At 27.0% G+C, this 20627-nt stretch overlaps 1 protein-coding gene across 3 annotated transcripts in view; it reads right to left on the bottom strand.

Moving 5' to 3' along the window:
* ebi (transducin beta like ebi) overlaps positions 1 to 20627 on the bottom strand; it is an 81930-nt gene that overhangs the window by 14047 nt on the left and 47256 nt on the right. For all 3 annotated transcript variants that reach the window (XM_067262366.1, XM_067262365.1, XM_067262364.1), the window contains exons 5-11: positions 19187 to 19319; positions 18866 to 19004; positions 13626 to 13689; positions 12629 to 12726; positions 4088 to 4148; positions 3879 to 4000; positions 3696 to 3770 (exon numbers count right to left, since the gene is read on the bottom strand). In XM_067262366.1, coding sequence (XP_067118467.1) covers positions 3696 to 3770; positions 3879 to 4000; positions 4088 to 4148; positions 12629 to 12726; positions 13626 to 13689; positions 18866 to 19004; positions 19187 to 19319 — 692 coding nt within the window. The remainder of the gene's footprint in view (positions 1 to 3695; positions 3771 to 3878; positions 4001 to 4087; positions 4149 to 12628; positions 12727 to 13625; positions 13690 to 18865; positions 19005 to 19186; positions 19320 to 20627) is intronic.

Genomic DNA, 20627 nt, shown 5'->3' with positions numbered 1-20627 from the left:
CTAACTGAACCCTTGTTTATGTAATGACTGTTAGGAGATTTATCCAGGCTTTCAAAGGAGGAAAAAAATTAAAACATTACAAAAGTTCAGATTAATGATGTATCACCATTATAAGTGCTAAAAAGGATGAAACTGTTATAACACAAAAAATAAACTGAATCCATATTGTAACTTTAACATTCAAAATAAAATAAGGAATCTTAATTTCTAACTTTCCTATGTAATTTTAATAACAGAAAACATTTGAAAATCAATGTAAAAATGGAATAAAATTGTTCAAGGTTTAAAAGTATAACCTAAGCCTACTTTGGACTTTCAAAGATTATACTATTGATTAATTGTTTTCTCTACAAAAAAAAATCACTTTACACTAGTAGCATCTTGGAATCTTTTAAACAGCATAATTCTAACAGAAATGAATGAAAAAATGTAGAGTTGCCTAAATTCAATTGGATACTAATCTTGATGGATTTTTCTATAAATAAAATCGGCAGATTAGAATATTAAAAAGAGATAGCAAATAAGGAAGGTTCTCTGGAGATTAGCCAAATATTGGAAATGTCAAAGATTTGACTAGTGAGCCTGAAGAAAGCAATATATCTTCTTAAATCTTCTGTTTGTATTCTGACTGTTTACAATCTATAGAGTGCAAACAGTCAGAATACACTAAGAAAACAGATTATATAGAGGATATACAAACTTCAAACTCAACTGGCTATATTTAGTACAGTAAATACTTTATTTTATGAAGTATTTATACAAATAGCATTGTATGATACCTGAAGCCACAATAAACCTAGGTTTAAAGGCCATCAAGAGTTGGAAAAAACTATCATCATAGACTATATTTAAATAAATAAAAAAAAACAAAGTCAATTAAGTTAAATTATTTAAGTTGATTATTATTTAAATTACATATGTAAAATTATATTACTAGAATTTTCAGTTTTTATTGTACCGGAACCAGGGTTATTGATCCATTATTGACAAAATTTTGATGAAGATATCATACTGAAAATTTTGGATTTCAAACAAAGTAATTTTATTGTTTTAAACAGCTTTTGTTAGCATTTAGTCCAACAATCAAATTTATTGTAAATTCAATAAATAACTCAAATTGATATAAAATTATGAAATTTAAAAATCATCCAATCTACATAGTAAAAAATTTCTATTATTTTACAATGGAAAATAATTTAATTTGGCAGTTTTTTTACACAGGTTTATTTCAGAACAATTATACTTATTAAGAGAGAAATTTCTTAAATAAAAAGTAACATATGAAAATCAAAGAACTTCAGAAGTCTGCACTTTGCAAGAAATAAACCAATTCCTAATCTGTTTATAAGGGTTTATTTTTCAAGATAGATTATGAATTTTTTCTAAGTCAACATATGTACTATTTCCATCATTATAAAAAATTTAATGTGTTACAGAATTTTTTATGATGGCAGCTTGGTATTATATTTAATACATACAAGTAATGTATATGAAAAGAAAAACAGTATATTATATTATATTAAGCTGAAAACTATGCAACAATAACACTTCAACACAATCATTATCAAGTAGCTAAAATTACTTATCAAAAATGATTTCATTTTCAATTATTCATTATGAAATTAATATCAGAACTATTAATATTATGTAGTTCTATCATTAATATCAGCAACCTTTATTAAAACAAACAATACCAAACTTACTCATAAACACTTACATAACTATAAAATTCATCAGCTTCATATAATGCAACATAAAAATAGGCATTAAAGTCAAATGTCATGTAATTCACACATTAATAAAGAATTGTAAACAAACTTTAAATCTAATCTTATAAAAAACCTACTTGATATTTGTTCTGTATAATTCATTTTAATATTGTTAGTTAATTCTTTTTTTTATTTTAACACATGTATAAATTAAACATTAAAAAATCTTTAGTTAGTGCAACACACATAAAAAGCACTTACTCAGGAATATGCTAAACTAACAAACTTTCTTTCATTATTATTATTAGTTACTTATAAAGATAATAAAGTAGGCAGGAATGAATAATTGTGTATAAGAGAGAATTTGCATTTTTAACAGGGACTTAAAAATAGTTTAGTTTATAAATTTTTTTTATATAAGGGAGGGTGGAAATGCTTCATATTATATACAAGTGTAATTATTTTTAATACATACTTTTGTAATTAAATTAAACACCAAAACAGCAGATAAGCACCACAATAGAGAGTTTCAAATAATAATAGAAAAAAATGATAAATTTCCTTGTTTGTTTTAAGCACATAAATATTTTTAATAAAAACTTGTAATTTATTATTATTATTATTATTAAATATGTAGTTAATTAAAACCATATTTTGTTAAACCTAAATAACAACTAATAAAATATTACGTATTACCATACCAATTTACAGATAGTCACAAACTGTTTACCAACATAAAGACACCATAAAAGAAATTAACATATAACAAGAATGTATGACTCATTAACTAGATTGTGACAACCTACTCATGGATTGTAATTATCTAATATGAAGCGATAACAGTAAGAAATGTCGTCATATCTTCTGTAGCATTTTCACAAAGTTTCTCAGTCATCACTGTATGACAATGTTAAGATATTTTAATATTACCAATTTAAGAGAATGACAAAATGAAATAACAAGAGTTCCTAAGCAGCTATTTTCAAGTACATTATTTACATGATCTACATGATCATCAGAAAAAAAAAAAAAAAAAATTTCATAGTTTTGAATTCACATTTTCATGATGAAATAATTCACTAAAAATGTATTATTATTCCATTACAAAAATTATAATAAAATGTCTAATCATACTTTAAATGTAGAGTTCTTAAATAATAAATAATGCCTCCAAAAAGTTCATAACTTCAAAATTGTAAGAAAAAAACATCTGCATATTATTTTTCTAATATCAACTTAGTAAGATAGAAGATAAAAAGAAAACAATTTAAAAAAGTTTTTCTTTTCTTATTTAAAACAAAAGGGATGACATTAGAAAATTTATTTCACAATAAATCTTTTATTACATGACATGAAATTTTTAACTTTGAAGAAAATATGAGAGATCTAAAACATTTTATACCTGCCAATCTCTTTAACCTCTTTGTAAAGCATATTATATTCTACTACCCAAACTCAACATACAAATATATGCAAATAAAATTAAATAATTGTTACTTGTCTTTTAAATAAATAATTGAAATAATTTATTCAATGTTTAATATTCTGCACTTAGGTCAGAAATGTAAAAATCTGACTAATAATACAAATTAAATATTTTTAAATATAAAAGATGAATATCAAATACATTTTACAAAAAAAATATAAGATTTAAGATAAATCATTTATGAATTTGTTAAAAAAATTTTTTTTTAATTCTGAAAAAACTGAATTTAATTACATTATTTTCAAATAATTATTAAATAAAATATTTTATATATTCATTTGATAAAATAATGAATTGTGAATTAATTTACCAGTCTAACTAAAAAGCACGTTAAATAGAAAATATATTAGGTTTTCAATTTTTAATATAAAATTATATAAGTTCTAATGTCTACTAAGTAATAATGTTGTTATGATAAATAATAAAAATAAATTAAAAAGAATAAAAATTGTGTGTCTCTAAATTAATAAATGAAAAAAATAAACTATATTGAATCTTACCTTTAATGTCATGTCGTCCGAACATGAAGCAAGTAATGTACCTTGAGGATCCCATTTAATAGCATTTACTTCATTCTTAAAACATAAAGTAAAATTAAAGATAATTTATAATTGTAAACTATACTTTTTTAAATAAATGAATTTTAATGTTTTTCAATGAAGTAAGTATTAATTATTACTTACTGTGTGACCTGTAAATGTCTTCACTTGCTTATCTAACCCTAATTTACATACATGTATACATTGATCAGTAGAACAAGATGCAAAACTAGTATTTGATTGCCAGTCAACATCTAATGCAGGGGCTAATTAATAAAAATAAACAATTACATACAAAATATTTAATTATTCAAAATGTGATAGTGATAATTTGCTAAACAAATTTTACCTACCTGAATGAAAAGCAAATTGTTGTGTGCACTGTCCTGTACTAGCATCCCAAATAATAGTAGTCTGAAAAATATTTAAATTATTTACCATTTACTATATATATATATATCTAAACAAATTTAATATGCATGTTCAGCACACAATCATATACAATGTAACCTGTGTAAATCAGAATTGCACAATACCAAATATTTTTCTGGTTTGGCAGGTTTCTGTTTTGAACAGGGTTTTTTAACACAGAAAATGGCACCATTCCAAGAATTTTTTCATTTTAGGCAGAGTTTCTGTTTTGGACAGGTTTTACTGTGTATATTTTGACAAAAGACTTTTAAGGCTTTGCCAAAGTCTTGTCTTAAAAGTCCCACAGTCTTAAAAAAAAAACATGAACAACTGAAACTGAATAATAATAATTATTCTCATTCACAGCTCAGTTTCATATTCAGTTCTCTTCTTACATTTTGTTTCTTTAGTCAGAATAACTTACTAATGATAATGAAATGTAACTTTTTCTCAAAAAGCTTCATATCAAATGAGTCTTCTGTTAATAAAGGAATGATTTAATGAAATTTAATAATTCCAAAGCACTTTAAACACTTCTCCCCAAGCATTTACCTCCTTGCCGAAGTACAGGATGCGACCATAATACATAATATGTAATATACAATAAATAATTACGTAACAGACTGAAGAGGAGCAAAAGCCCAAAACGCCTCTCTGTAAAGATTATGGATTAAATAGATGAATTTGCCAAGTGTCTATGAATTCACCAAGTCGTGACACCAAACAAAACAAGAAAAAGAAAACACAGTTTCGACAAAACAAATAAGCAAATAAAAGTCTTTTTTTCTTTCAATAGGGATAAATAAATACTTTTTCCTCATCCATTTCATAAATAAAACTGTTTTATGTTAAGTCCAAACACACTAGCTAACATGTTCTATTCAACAAACTTGTGAATTCTCAATGAATAAACAATAGAACCCTGATTATCTGAGGTAAGCCTGTAAGTGAATATACTACATTTTTATATTGTAATTCATAAAAGAAAGTTTAAAATAATTATACATACAATAACATGATTTTCTTCTGTTATGTTGTTATTGTTATTATTAGCTTCAATGTGAAACAAACCATTTATAATAAAATGTAACTACAATAATACACATTTTTGTTCTTATTGTACATATTAACTGTATAATAAATGATATGAAAAAAATGTTCTTATATATAATGAGTAATTATTTATTGTGACATTGTCACAATGCTGGGCTGAAATTTTTACTCATATTCTTAATTTATTCAATTTAAGAAATATGTTCTCATCTCAAATTTGTAGTGTCTTGCCCCTGTATATCATACTTTTCCTGATAACAAGTGTCATGCTGGTCATTTATGTAACTCTATTAAGGGGAAAATTTTTTAATTGAATTCATGTGACTTCTAGTCTAGACCAGAGGTTCATATATAATTCATTGGGTCTCCTGCTCCTAAGCTTTCCATATCTGGTCTTGACTTTTATCTATCTAACATTGTTCTCACAAACACTGTTTGATGATTAAGGAAAGACAGACAACAGACAGTGGGAATTTATAGGTCTACAATTTTTTCAAATTGCAGCCCAATTAAATTCACTAAGGTATAAAAAGAAGCTTAGAAATGATATACTATATAATCTTTCATATTTGTAATTTTTAATACAAAATGGTTGTGGTCTTCCATTTTATCTGAGTTTTTGATTATCTGAGGTTTGGTCTGTTCACATTACTTGGATAATTGGGGTTTTACTGTATATATTAGAAAACTACATTATTTTAATTAAGAATAAAATTTTTAAGTATGTCTGCAGTTTTAAAAATTATTATTATTATTATTATTTATACATAGTAATTTATCAATACAGTAGAGAGTCGTTAATCCAAATCAATTGGGGACTGGGGTTGTTCGGATAACCGATTATGTACGAAAAAATATATTAACCTGTCCGATGTTCAAATTTTTCTCCGTTGTGTGTCGCTTCGTGTTGAATTTTTCTCTGTTGCGTGTCGCTTCGTGTTGAATTTTCGTCGATTTTAAGCCTAACGAAAATTTTTATAATAATAACCGAGGCTATTGTATCGTTAAAAATTATTTCTTTATTTTTTACAAACAAAATAAATATATTGAAGAATATAAAAACATGAAAATTATACTTTAAAAGTAAATCTAGTACCAAAAACGTTTGATTCAGCACGACACAGTCCGACTTAAAATCATTCGGATAACCGGCGATTCGGATTAACGACTCTCTACTGTATATAAAATGTTTTTAATATAAAAATTTAATTAAAACTAATTTTATATATATTATGTAAATTAAAATTCTTTTATCATATATTTATGTATTATATGTTATTGGCATATGATATATGCCAATAACATCAATAACAGAATATAATTGCATTTTTGATGCTGCAGATTATCCACTCTAACTGAAATGGAACCAAAAATATTACTTTTTATATATTCTAATAAACAACCAAATAAGATCCTGATTCTGGGATAATTTATGGATTCACTAATTTTCTTTACTGACTGTTTTCATTTTGTCTATCTACATCAAATACTGAATGTGTGTTTCCTGTTTTATATATTGTACTCATTACATGAATTTAAAAATTTGATGATCAAACTGAATATTCACAATTAGTAAGTCAATTTATAAACAAAAAACTATTATTATTCATTATTTTGTACAAAAAATGCTGCAATCTTTTAAAACTGGATGTAAATAAAATAAACAGTTTTAAAAAAACCCAGAAGATCCAGCAATCAATAAAACTTAAACTTAAATGTTTTTGACCATGTTCAATAGTCAACAGGTTAACATATTCAAAAATAGAATATAAATTAAAAATTATAAATTTTAAAACTGATGGAACACAATCTCATTGGCAGAGATTGCAAGCATCAAAAATCACTTAGCTGTACAGTAAAGATTTTTAGTGAATTTCAAAAATGGATTTTTGCATGTATGAGACAATTCAATTCAAAATTTATGACAATCATAGGTCATTGGACCCACCTTAAATATCTAGAGAGGCTAGAAATCTAACAAGAGGACAACTGCCATAAATTATAAGGACATTGAAATTATATCAAATGTGTAGAAGTTCATTTTTGAAATTTATTAAAAACCTTTACTGTATGGCTATGTCATTCTTGAACCATATGATCCCAGTCAATAAAATTATGTTCCATGTTTTAAATTTTGTACGTTCTAATTTATATTCTATTCTCAAATATGTTAACCTGATGATGACTGTTGAATATGGTTGAAAACATTTGTTAGTCATGAAAGTTTTCTTGTTTTCAGGATTTTTGGTTTTTTAAAAATGTTTATTTTATTATTTTGTATCAGATTTGTCATTAAAGGACACTATCATATGTCTATATAATTAATATTTCATACTTTTTTTTTATTATGAAAATTAACAATGACTATTGAATTATCAGAGTAATTTTCTATAAAATTATATAAATATAGACTGCAACATAATATGGTATAACTAGTCCATAATCATTCAATAAAATGAGAAAATATTTTCCAATTGCAAAATTATCTTCAATACTGTTCTTAGGAAAAAATTAAGTCAGTCATAAACATTTCTGTGAACATTATTACTACAAATATTGAATAGATTCTGGTTCCAAATCATACAGTAAAACACAATAATCCAGAGTTCTGCTAAATAACAGTATTACAAAATGGCTCTTTCAATCTATTGTTGTTTAAAAAATCTCCAAATATGGTTTTCCAATGTTGGTTATTGTAATATTTTTGTAATTTTCAAAATGATACTCTTGAAAAAGTTAGCGAAAGTTCTTATAGATCTAACAAACTCAGAATTATTTCTACAAATATGCATTTGTTTACTCTGATTATTGACAATGTTGTACTAAGAGCATCTCTAAACACAATTCATTTTCTTTCCTTTAGTGATTAAACTAGAAATTCTTGAACTAAATTTTTCAAAATGCCAATCATTGTTCTAGCTATTCATATCCTTTCTATTTATTGGATAAACTCGAAATCTAAAAGCAATATTCTTTATTAAATTATCTTTGTAGCTTTTAACAAAGAATATCTCAAATCAACTATTAAATTCATTCATATGTCAAAAAGTTATAATTATTTTCTGTCTATACATTTTTACCATTTCTGCAATTTTTGAATATAAAGATTTAGCTCAAAATTATTGAAAAGATAATTTCTTATCCTAATATAAACAATTTATTTCAAACTTAGTATACAGGGTGGACCAAAAAGAATATACGTATTTCAAACTGATATATTTAATAAACTGTAAGACATACAACTATGGAACTTGGGACACATATTTATGAAACTCTCTAGTTTAGATTACAGGTGTTCAATATGTCCTCCACCAGCGACACGAACAATATCACACCGATACTCAAATTCCTGCCATACTCGACTAAGCATGTCCGGTGTCACTGATGTAATGGCAGTACGGATCCGGTTCTTCAACTCATCGAGGTTCTGTGGTAGTGGAGGAACATAGACGGTGTCCTTGATGAAACCCCACAGGAAGAAATCACACGGCATCAAATCCGGTGACCGTGGAGGCCAGCTGAAAAGTGCTAAATCGTCAGCTCCTTGACGTCCAATCCAACGGTTCAGAAGAGTTTCATTCAGAAACTGATGAACTTGACGATTCCAGTGAGGGGGTGCCCCGTCTTGTTGAAAAATGAGGTTGTCCTTGTTCAGTCTCGGAAACAACCAGTTTTGCAACATATGAAGATACTGCGGACCGTTAACCGTGTTTCCATCAAAGAAAAAAGGGCCGTAAACAGATGAGCAGGATATAGCACAAAACACATTCACTTTAGGTGAATCTCGACAATGTTCGATTTGCGCATGTGGGTTCTGTAGGCCCCAAATTCTAACATTCTGTTTGTTCACCTTCCCACTAAGGTGAAAACATGCTTCATCACTGAACACGATCCGTTCTGAGAAATTGTTATCGTTGTCAATAACATCCTGAATCTGGCCAGTAAATTCCACACGTTTATGTTTGTCATCATTATTCAGAGCCTGTAACAGCTGTAACTTGTACAGCTTCATAACTAACCTGCGTCTCAAAACACGCCAAACTGTTGTTTTAGGCAGCTGCAATTCCCGACTGGCACGACGTGTTGATTTTGAAAGGCTACGTTGGTAAGCAGCTTGAATCCGTGCGACATTTTCTTCAGATACACGAGGGCGGCCAGGACTCTTTCCTTTACATACACAACCTGTGTCAACAAACTGACGGTACCATCTGCGAATGTTCCATCCATTCGGAAGATCAATTTGGTACCTCAACCGGAAACGTCTTCGCACTGTAATCACGGAATTACACTTCGCAAGCTCAAGAATACAAAAGCTTTTGTGCTGTGGCGTAGCCATTTTACAACAACTGTGAATACGTCATTGTAACCAAGCACAACTGACATCTGGTGGACATGGACACAAACTAGACAATGCACTCGTTCCTCCGATACCCGCAGCACACCGCTACTATCGATAGTTTACTAAATATATCAGTTTGAAATACATATATTCTTTTTGGTCCACCCTGTATTACAAAGTAGTGCACTTTTCAAAAATTTTAAACATTTGATACTATTCCTAATTTTGTTACTTTTATTTTTCAAACAGCTAATTTACACCTTCTAAATACTACAACTGATAATTTTTTCCATGATAAAATTGTACAAATGACAATGGTTACCCTATTAAAGATTTATGAATTCTAATTTTTAATTTTTTGAATTACATGAAAAATAAAGAACACTTTAGATAATTTTCAGGAATAAGTATATATATAAAACCAACATTATTATTTCAAATTCAAAAATCTTGCTCCTTCCCAAAAAAGGAAAAGAATCACTGACAATTTATGCAACAAATGAAAACTCCGATAAAATAAATATATGATAATGATTTTTCATGTAGATTTAGTTGAAGACAAATTATTAAAGTATAATGATAATTTTGATGTACAGTTCACCACTTTTTTGAGCCACAGAAAATCACTGGTTAATGAAACACAACACTGATTTTCTGGCATGCAGCCTTACCAAATTAGTGATTTTGTTGGACCAACCAAGATCACTTAACAGTACATTCTATACTTCATTCAGCAAAAAAGCTGCCTTATATGGTAAAAGCCTAATGGATGCTAGTGGCAGGGCAACCAATACAATGCTACAATTCTGTCATTCACCCCATAGCTACTCATAAAACATTACATGGAAATTTTAATTTCTTATTGTCTTCTAGCTTATTTAATAAGTTATTCTAAATAGAACATAATAACAACAATAAAATTTATCATAATTAATATGAAATTGATTTCAATTCATTAGAGATAAAACTAGAAGAGAGTAAATTAAAATGGTAATGATGTCATTTTCAATTTCAATGTTTTGTTTCTTGGGGAAAATGGAAGAAAGGAAAAGCTGTGTCTTTTAAAAAAAAGATGAAACATTGCAGACAAGCTAGAGCTATTGTTTTAAATGTCCATAATTACTTCAGCTTCAAAATACATCACCCATGATGTTATTAACAAATCATCAAAATGTGCTGGTGTATCTGTAGCGACAGTCAAAAGGATTATCACTGAAAGTATGAGCAGTATGACTGACAACATTGACAAACTAGTTTCATTGAAGAGACTTTCAACTCCTGGAAAGAAAAACCCATAAAAAGCTTCACTTACAGATTTGGATGATTTTGATTTGTTAGTTGTTCATTCAACTATTTCAGAAATTTTTAGAAAAGGTAATTATCCATTACTTTCTTATATTAAAAGAAAATTTAATAAAAAAGATTTCATTTACAAGTGGTAGGTCATTGCAAAATTATATTTTGACAAAAAAAAAAAAAAAAAAAAAGGTTCAATTAAAATTTGGAAAAATAGATCATAGAAAATTTTATATTGAGAAACAGGAGATTGTTGCACAGATGGTTATTTATGCCAAATAAGACAATATAGACAAGAATTACCAGATATCTCATTTATTTATTTAGATGAAACATGGATAAACAAACATCATGGTGAAACTAAACAGCGGAATAATGGCAGTTTTATTTGCAGTTGCCAAATTCCTACTGAGAAAGGTCACAATTTAATTTTGATCCATGCAGAAAGTGTAATGAGATTTGTATCAAATGCCCTACTTTTATTGTTGTCATTATACTTATCATTGTGATTTGAAACCTATAGAGTTAATATGGGTTCGAATAAAAGAATCAATTTGATCAAAAAATGTTTCATTTAAACTTCATGATGTGGAGAAATTGACGTCATCTGCCATCAAAACCATTGCAATTTGTAACTAGAAAAATGCAGTGAAACATATACTGAACATTGAACAGACATATGACCATTTAATAGAAGAGTGCATCGAACCATTAATTATTATTGTTTCTGAGTATGCAGAAATCAGTACTAGTGAAGATGAATTCTGAGTCCTTCAAATGTTCTAAGCTTAACTGTGCTTGCTTTAAAAATCTTTTTGATTAAGAATTATTTTAAAAGTCCTTTTCATAATTAAAATGTTTAAAAAAGAATAGCAGAATCAATAAAAGTGTTTTGAAAATAAAGTTTGAAATGTAAATCATAAAAAGATATTACAAAAACTACCACAAAAATAAAAATAATAAAATATTTAATATTAAATGTTTAGAGATTAGATTCATGATAAGCATTAATCAATTAGTCAAAATTATATATAATACTGTTAAAAAAAAATTTTTTTTTTGAAATAACAGCTGAAGACTGTTTATGATTCACTTTAGCTTGACAATTATTGCATCACATTATTTCAGTCTATAAGTACTATTCATCAAAAACAACCTTGAAAAGCTCATTGTTCATTGGACAGACTATAGATCATTAATTATAAGTCCCAATGTTTCTGAAGAACTATAGACTGATAAAATCTTAAATTAAGCATATATTAATTATGAATTTTTGGTGTTTACATCTGATACCAATGATAGCTGTGTCTTTTGAAAATGTTGTCTAAGATTAAATTAAGTAAAATAAAAATTGCACAAAGAAGTAGGATCACCACTGCAATATAGATAATCTAAGTAAACACACATTACACACAATGTGACCATTCAGTGAACAAGTCTGGTAGTCATGAAAATTTTAAGTACCCTATTAAACTTCCATCCAAATTAAAAAAATTACTCAACCATTAGGTGCTGGAAGATCAATGATAAGTCTGTAATTACTGTTATTTTTAAATTCAATTTTTTAATATAGGTATCAAAAACTATTTTTGTGATGACAATGTAGAATGATTTAAAGATAATTAATTTTTAATTTGTTATGATGTTTAAGTATCTCACTAAACTAATTATTTCAAGACTTCAAGATAAAATTCTATAAAATAATTCTACTTACTATTATGAAAATTGTATGTCTAATATAGTAATAAATATTAATGCACAATATAAACTAAAACAAATTTAACACTGAACTTACTTTATCGACACCAGCACTTAAGATATAATTTCCTTTCTTATTCCACTTCAAAGCAAATATAGGACCTTTATGTTGACCTAATGTGCTTGCTAATCGACCTAAAAATTTAATTTAAATATTGAAATTTCTATTTCAAATTAATTCTATTGACACACTTTAATTTATTATTATAATTTTAATTTGAACTTTTTGTTCATTTTACTTTTAAAATTACATTAAAAACAATGTTTTATTCTTATAAATTTACATTCCTTGTAAACATCATTAAAATAACAAAATACAATATATCTATCATACACAAAGAATTTTTAATATTGCAAAATGATAGTTAAAAATGATAATTTTTAATTTAGTTATACTTAATTTATACTTTATAGTTATACTTTAGTTTAATTTAGTTATATTTAGTTTACATAAAATATTTGAAAAATAATTGGCATTTTTAAATATCTATAGTTTTATCAATTACCATTCAATTTTTATCTTATTTCTTTCTATGCAAATAACTTTTATTATAACATTTGTTTGACCAGTTCGCATTTAACAAACTGTATAAATCTACCAATTAAATATGTAAGTAGTTCAAAAGGAATAGTTGTATGTTTTAATGTTTTGCTTATGGATTCTTCTAAATAACTGAAAGAGTGGTAATTAATTTTTCTTTACAATAACTAGTTAATGCTAAAGTCACAAACCCATAAAGTTAAAACACTATAATTTTATAGTCCAAATTATATTTATAATAATTACAAAAATGTTCAGCAACTTTAAATTTTTAACAAACAAGAGTATTTTAAAAACTGAAACAATGAAAACTTTTATAAATTTTAGTTAATATTTCAACTTTTATATTGCTATTTTTTATATTTTCAAATTGAATTCCTGATTATGATAAATGCTGGTTTTCTTCTTTTTTTTCCAAACCAGGACTTTATGATCATAATTTTTACTATTAGAAATTAGCATAAAATGTTTTAGCAGTAAATAATTTACTTACCATCAGTAGTCCATATCCGAGCATATCCATCGTAAGAGCCCGTAGCTAATAATGTACCATCACTCTGTCAAAATAAATAATACATTTTAAAAAATAATTTATAAAGCTATGAAAATTGTATATTATCTTACAAAAACTGTTTTATTTAGATAATTTATAAAGATAAATCAAATCAAGAATATCATTGCACATGCTGGATTTTCATTTAAGTATCTCACAAAATCAATGTTCATAATAGTCATCCAATTTTCAATACTAAAGAACTTCATGTGAAAATAAGACAGCCTAAATTTATTCATCAACTCATCCTATTACTATTATTATTATTATGTTGAGTTTAGTGAGTTATACTTGGTTGACACAAGTTGCTGTGTACTATGCTGGACCAGAGTCAAGGCATAGCAACCAAAACAAAACAAAAATTAAATAAGTGTATCAGTGTGTGTCTGTATTCAGGAATTTCCTAACAATATGACATGTATTCAATATACTGGCCTTCTGTAGGGTGATGTATGAGTTTCTATTCAACTGTAATGTTCCCAGGCTTTTGTGTGGTATGATACCTGTAGAAGAGAGGACAACAGGTACAATAAGAATCCTATTCATCCTCCATAGATGCCTTATTTCCTGGACAAGATCTGTGTACCTGCTGATTTTTTTTTTCTCAGAAAGCAATTGCTATAAATATTGCAAACTATCCAAATGTCATCTTTAAATAGCATTTAGTTTAACTGAAACAAGATAAACTAATAATAAAATGATTGTTTCATCTTATGTTATCAGTTTCTAAAGCCCAGGTCTAACATAAAAGTCTGGTTGATCTAGATATAAATTATGGTAAATGCCTAAAATTACAACTAACCTATATATTCATCCTTTCTGTCTATTTAAACAAATATAGTAATCCAATATTAACTGGGGTATAAGCATTGTAATTTCTTTAAGTAAAAAATTTGAAAAAGAAGCATCTTCATAAATGCTGCTGTAAGTAATACAAATAAAGGAATGTAGATAGTCTTTCAATGTTAAAAACAATTTAAAACTATGCAAGTACATTTGTCAGTCTTTTACATCTGTCATCTTCAGGCAATAACATTCAAAACTCAAATGGCACATCACAAATACAAATTGGTCGGAATGGCATACAATTCCAATTCTTAGATTCAAATATAAATTAATTACTAACAAAAAATAAATAAATATACATAGATAAAGACAGCAAAATTAACAAGTAAAGATAAGTTAATGCAACACACACAATAATAAATTGGGCAGAAATGACTTAAAAAAAATTAAAAGTGTTCAATTAAACTGCTAACAAGAATGTACTATTACTAGTAAAAAAAAAGGAGCTAGAATAGGTGCACACAACTACAGTATGCATCACCCACAACACCAAAAATAGAAAATGTATACCACAAGGAACCTACAAGAGCAATATCCAGTGCTCTGGAAAGTCCAAAGTTGGAAGATTGCAAGATTTTTTTTGTAGTAAACATGTAGAGCTCTCCTGGCTAGATTACTGATGGAAGAGCTGTCTCTCATTCCAAATCAATTCAAATAAAAAAGATAAAATCACTCTAGATAACTTGATAATGTGTTTGCCTCTGATGCTCTTTAATAGATGATAACATGTTTGATGTGACCCAGATATAATGTAGGTTAACATTTAATGTCCTGTCTTGACTGGAATCAAATAAATTCCTAATTTTTCCAGCAAACCATAAGGGTCCATTCACACACAACAGTGATGTGACAGTGCTGTCAGTGAGTAGTCATTGACTTTTCTGAGGATAAAATGGCTATGATAGCTATATGTTTCAATGAAGAAAAAAAAGAAATGCAATCAAGAAAGTGCTGCAATTGGGTACATCAAGCATAAACAAAGAAGATCAACAGAATGGGAGTTTCATACTCTACAAAAAATTAATAGATGACGAATCTATAATTTTTGAATATTTTCGAATGTCCCAACATGTATTTTATATTTTATTAAACAAAACAGTGAAATATTCATTTTGTACCCAATGTCCATGTATTTTGAATGAGATAAATGAAATAGAACAGGGTGTTGAGGCCTGATTTCGATTAATGTTCGTCATTCACGGGAAATAAAATTTACCATCAGTGAAAATATCATTTGGGTCAAATGTACTTTCATGGTATGGTCACGCCACTGCCACTGCATAGCACTGTGACGAACAAGTCTGGACAGAGTGGTTTAAAACTAGCTCAATGATTTCCCACCAGCAAAAAAATCACTGTACAGTCACGTCATTGTTGTGTGTAAATGGACCCTAAGGATTCCTGTCATAACACAGTAACCGATGCAAACTTGACTGAGGTCCAATAAGAACAGTGCAATCATATGATCTAAGCACACATGTTACAGACATGTGTGCTTAGTTCATATGATTGCACTGTCAGGAAACAAATCCCAAATAGAGAAGAATATAACTACCCAAAAAATTCTCTTTCCTTCTTAACAATCATGGAAATATGGTACAGTAAATATAGGACCCTATGTATGAGTTATCTAAACTTGGCGTAAGTTTAGCCAGTAACCGAGACTGCTGAGATATGTTACAATTCCATTTTCTGTTGTTGTAAGGAAGTGTAGAGAGGGGCTCTATAGATCAAAAAAGAAACTAGCTTTTTGAAAAAACTGTATTTTTGTATGCTCTGAATTGAAAGGAGAAAATAAAGATATGGTTGATGTTAAATTTGTGATACCTCTTAAAAGACAATTCTGGATCTATTCTATATATACCAAATCCAAAAAGGACATTATCTTCTCATCATCCTTGTGCTCTACAGAGTATTTGACAGACAGAAAATCTACAAAACATACTAACTCTTCATGTATACCATCCCAAACTAATAGCATGTCATCTACATACATTAGATATAGTAAGGAGTACTAGATAATTGCCAAAAATATCATATTTCTACCTTCTTTTTTTATCAACTGATAGGAAAAAACCCATATAAAAATCCTATCTTTGTTGGTAAAACTTATTATCAAAATGGAAATAGCTGTATCCAGTTGCTCCTGTACAATAGGAGTCTCTCCTAGACATATCACTTGCTGGGCATAAATCCTCATCAATAAGGAGAGCATTGGCTGACATAACTGCTTCAAAAAAAGCAATGATAAATATAAAATATGGGTATCATATCTATTTAGTTTAAGTAACACATATAACAATACTGAACTAATCAAAAGTTAAGGGACTAAGATCTTTTTCAGTTTTTTAAGTGTAGAAAACAAAATAATTAATATTAAAGAATAAAGTGCTTACAAATATTATTACATACAAAATTAAAATATCAATCTGTTCAAAATGCAAGTAAGAAAAAGAATATAAAATTGGATATGTCTCTGTAAAATACATTTTAAACATTTCTTTTTCATATTTGATTGTAAAAGTTTAAAAGTGTCTCTAATTATTTGTTCTTCAATGCAACAAAGAAAAATGTCAAGAATACTTCCATCAATGTCAATTTCAAATTGTAGGTATTTCAAGGATCAGATGTATCTTGTAGATCAGTTAAAAATAATTATTTTGTGTCTTAAAAATTTTCCTAAAGAAGGATTTTTTAAAATTGTATAAAATATTTTTTGGCATCCTTATACTTATTATTTAAGGAAATTAAACTCTAACAAAGCAGTTAATGTAAAATAAGTATATATATTTATTTTTAAATTCAATGTAGAATAACTTAATGTTACAGAGATGATGGCAACACTAACATTTTAATTCTAATATTTTATGATAGTTGATACTATTTTTATACAGAAACTTAAATACATCACATATTTTTTATATTAGATAAAATAAATAGAGAGAAATATTGTAGTGTGTTATAAAAAATTTAAACAATGGTTAACTAAAACATTCCATAATTTGATTATTATTTTGAACATTAACAGTTTATCTGCTACTATAGACTAGAATTTCACACACATTTAGATTTATAATACAGTGGGTGATCAGTTAACGAACATAATCCATTCCAAGACTTTGTTCGCTATACAAATTGTTCATTAACTGATTATCGATTTACCATAGGTTTTATGAGAATTTGATTAATTCATTCTGGAGACCTCAAGAAATCAAAAAATATATACTTTCTTACTATGTTTATTTATATGTAATATTTAAAAATACATATATACACAGTCTTGCATTTTTATTAATCATGTTTTTTCCATTTGTAGGGGTTAAAGAATCTGCTTTTCTTTCTTCTTCAGGATTTTTCAGAAATAATTAATAGCAATGTAATTGTAGAGATCCCTCAGCGTATTAATCTCAACCTAGTTTGGATGCCATTCTAAGACCATCATTCTGACATCCTCCCACTTTTTCAAAAGATGTTTAAAAGCAGATATCAGCATTAATCCTCTTTTTCAGAAGAAAACATATCTCACTGAGTTTTTTGGTGTTCTTCATTCAAGAGTTCTTGGCATTCTTCTGTCGTCAGATCTGTTTCAGGTCCATTATGAGCTCTTCAATGTTCTTTATTTCTTAGATGTGATTTTTGTTACTTGTTTAGCTGATTGAGTCGTCTTGATTATACTGTATCTTTCTTAAATAAGATTGAACTTCAGCCAACTGTAGACCTGTTCGAGCCATACTGCCCAGAACATCAAACATCTTCTGCCCACTCTCTACCTTTGCTATTATACTCTCACCTTTCAAAAATAAATACCGATGCAAAACTTAACGAGTGCCCATCCCATAGTCTCGTGAATACTATGAAAGAATTGTTTCTGTCAGAAAAATAAAAGGCTGGAATTACACGGGAGAGTTTCAAAGTTCAGAGGAATATTATCCGATCAGTATATACTGGGTTGAGCGACGATGTCGACATCTCCCACGCTCTGAAAAGTTTCAAATTTTTGCCCGAAGACGAGGGAAGATCAATCGGTATTCATTATTTTACGTCGCTTCTTCTTATGTTTGTTCTGTGAAGTGTTTGTTGTCCGATCATAAAAATCTTCCACGAAAGTGTTTGTTATCCGATTTGCTCATTAACCAATCACCCACTGTATATACATTCTGTTGGATTTTAATGATGATAAATAATTTTTTTTTAAATGAAAGTTTATAAAGAAAAAGATTGCTAAATTCAAACTCTTTACATTTTAATTATTATAAAAACAGTTACTAATAATTATATGGTTTTGAATAAAATTTTAATGAAACTTTCATTTATATATTTTATTTCATACTCACATTCCAATCTAAAGATGTAACATCTTTATTACTTGGTACTTCAGCACCACCTTTCTGAATACAATGCCTTAAAACAAGCTGATTTGCACTAGATGTATTGTCATTCATATTCCATATTCTTGCAGTGGAATCTCCAGAGCTAGTTAAATACATAATTGAAATATTATATTTCACAAGAAACATATGAAAAAAAAATATTTTTCTGAAATGTAGAATTTCATTTAAATGAAGAAGGATTCATTTAAGTTTTTCAACTGCATCAGTATGAAAATTTTAGATTTAAATAATCAAAAAGAGTAAACAAATAATATAAAAATTTACCCTGATGCTAAAAGATCTGATGTTGGATTCCAAGCACATATAAATACTTCAGATTCATGTCCTCTTAAAATTGTTGCTCTAGTACTTGGTATTTCAATACTTCCATCAACTTCCATATTATCTGTATGATTAGCTAATGAATAAATAAATATAAAATCAAATTTAATATAATTATTATGACATTCTTTATTATTAATTTTATATTAATAGCTATGTATCAAGCTATGTAAACCATTTACAAGGAAAAATTTACTCCAGAAATCTATCAAAAGTTTCTATGTTTATAACTTAAAATAATCATTATTTCAAGTCTATATCAGTTAAGTTCTATTAATTATATTACTTACAAAAGTATATTTGTACACAAACACCATTTTTTTGAAAGAAAACTAAATAATTGGAAATAAGACTTTTGAATTTAACCAATTAATTAATATTTGCAAATTTAAAACAATAAAATTTTAAACATTCAGAAAAATCAAAATGAATCCTAATGTAAACAACTGAATAGGCCTACTTATTTTCAATGATTATATCCTCTTATAAAATTTTTTATTATTATTAATAAATTAACCATAAATTCAAATAAAATTACTTATTTACTCAGTGATTCAGTAATTATAATTAATTAATACAGAATATAATTCATTAAGACTCATTAATTATAATTTTATACTTTCCATTTTTAAATATACAGAGCATTTTCTTAATTTAAAGAATAGTAAATGTGTTATTCAGTACATTCAAAAAACGTTATATATTAAAAACTTTATAGTTTTTAATATATAACGTTTTTTGAATGTACTGAATAACACATTTACTATTCTTTAAATTAAGAAAATGCTCTGTATATTTAAAAATGGAAAGTATAAAATTATAATTAATGAGTCTTAATGATTATACTGATAATTTGAAATTATAATGTTTCAAATGTACTTTTCTTTTTTTTCATTTCAACCTTTACATGTACTGAAATAAACTTCATATAAATATTTTATTTTAACACATATATAAAATTAAAATAAAAAAATAAGTATTTATCTCTTGTCAGTTTTATACTATTACTACCAAGACATCATTTATTTTCATTAATTTACTTTTTACTAATAAGTAAAATAAATTGAAACATCAACACTAAAAGCAACACGAAAATGCTATTATAGAACAAATTTTTCATCTATCTTGTGATTTTTAAATTTTAATCAAGAAAGGAGAATTTATATTCCACATTTTTTAAAATTTTCTCTATTTCAATACATTATCAAGTCATATAATGATAATCATCAATAACAGATTGAACAATAAAACAGTAAGAAATAATCAGAATTTTTAAAATTTCTGCAGTACAATTTTCTTTTATCATTTGATAATGTTTTCCAATGCTCTATTTCTCTAATATAATAAAATTATGAACAACAACAAAAATATTGGAAAATATTAA

This window comes from Centruroides vittatus, unplaced genomic scaffold, assembly GCF_030686945.1.
Source record: "Centruroides vittatus isolate TY-2023 unplaced genomic scaffold, ASM3068694v2 contig_1450, whole genome shotgun sequence".
Lineage (NCBI taxonomy): Eukaryota > Metazoa > Arthropoda > Arachnida > Scorpiones > Buthidae > Centruroides > Centruroides vittatus.
The sequence above is the reverse complement of the archived record's forward strand: the minus strand, read 5'-3'. Positions and strand labels throughout refer to the sequence as shown.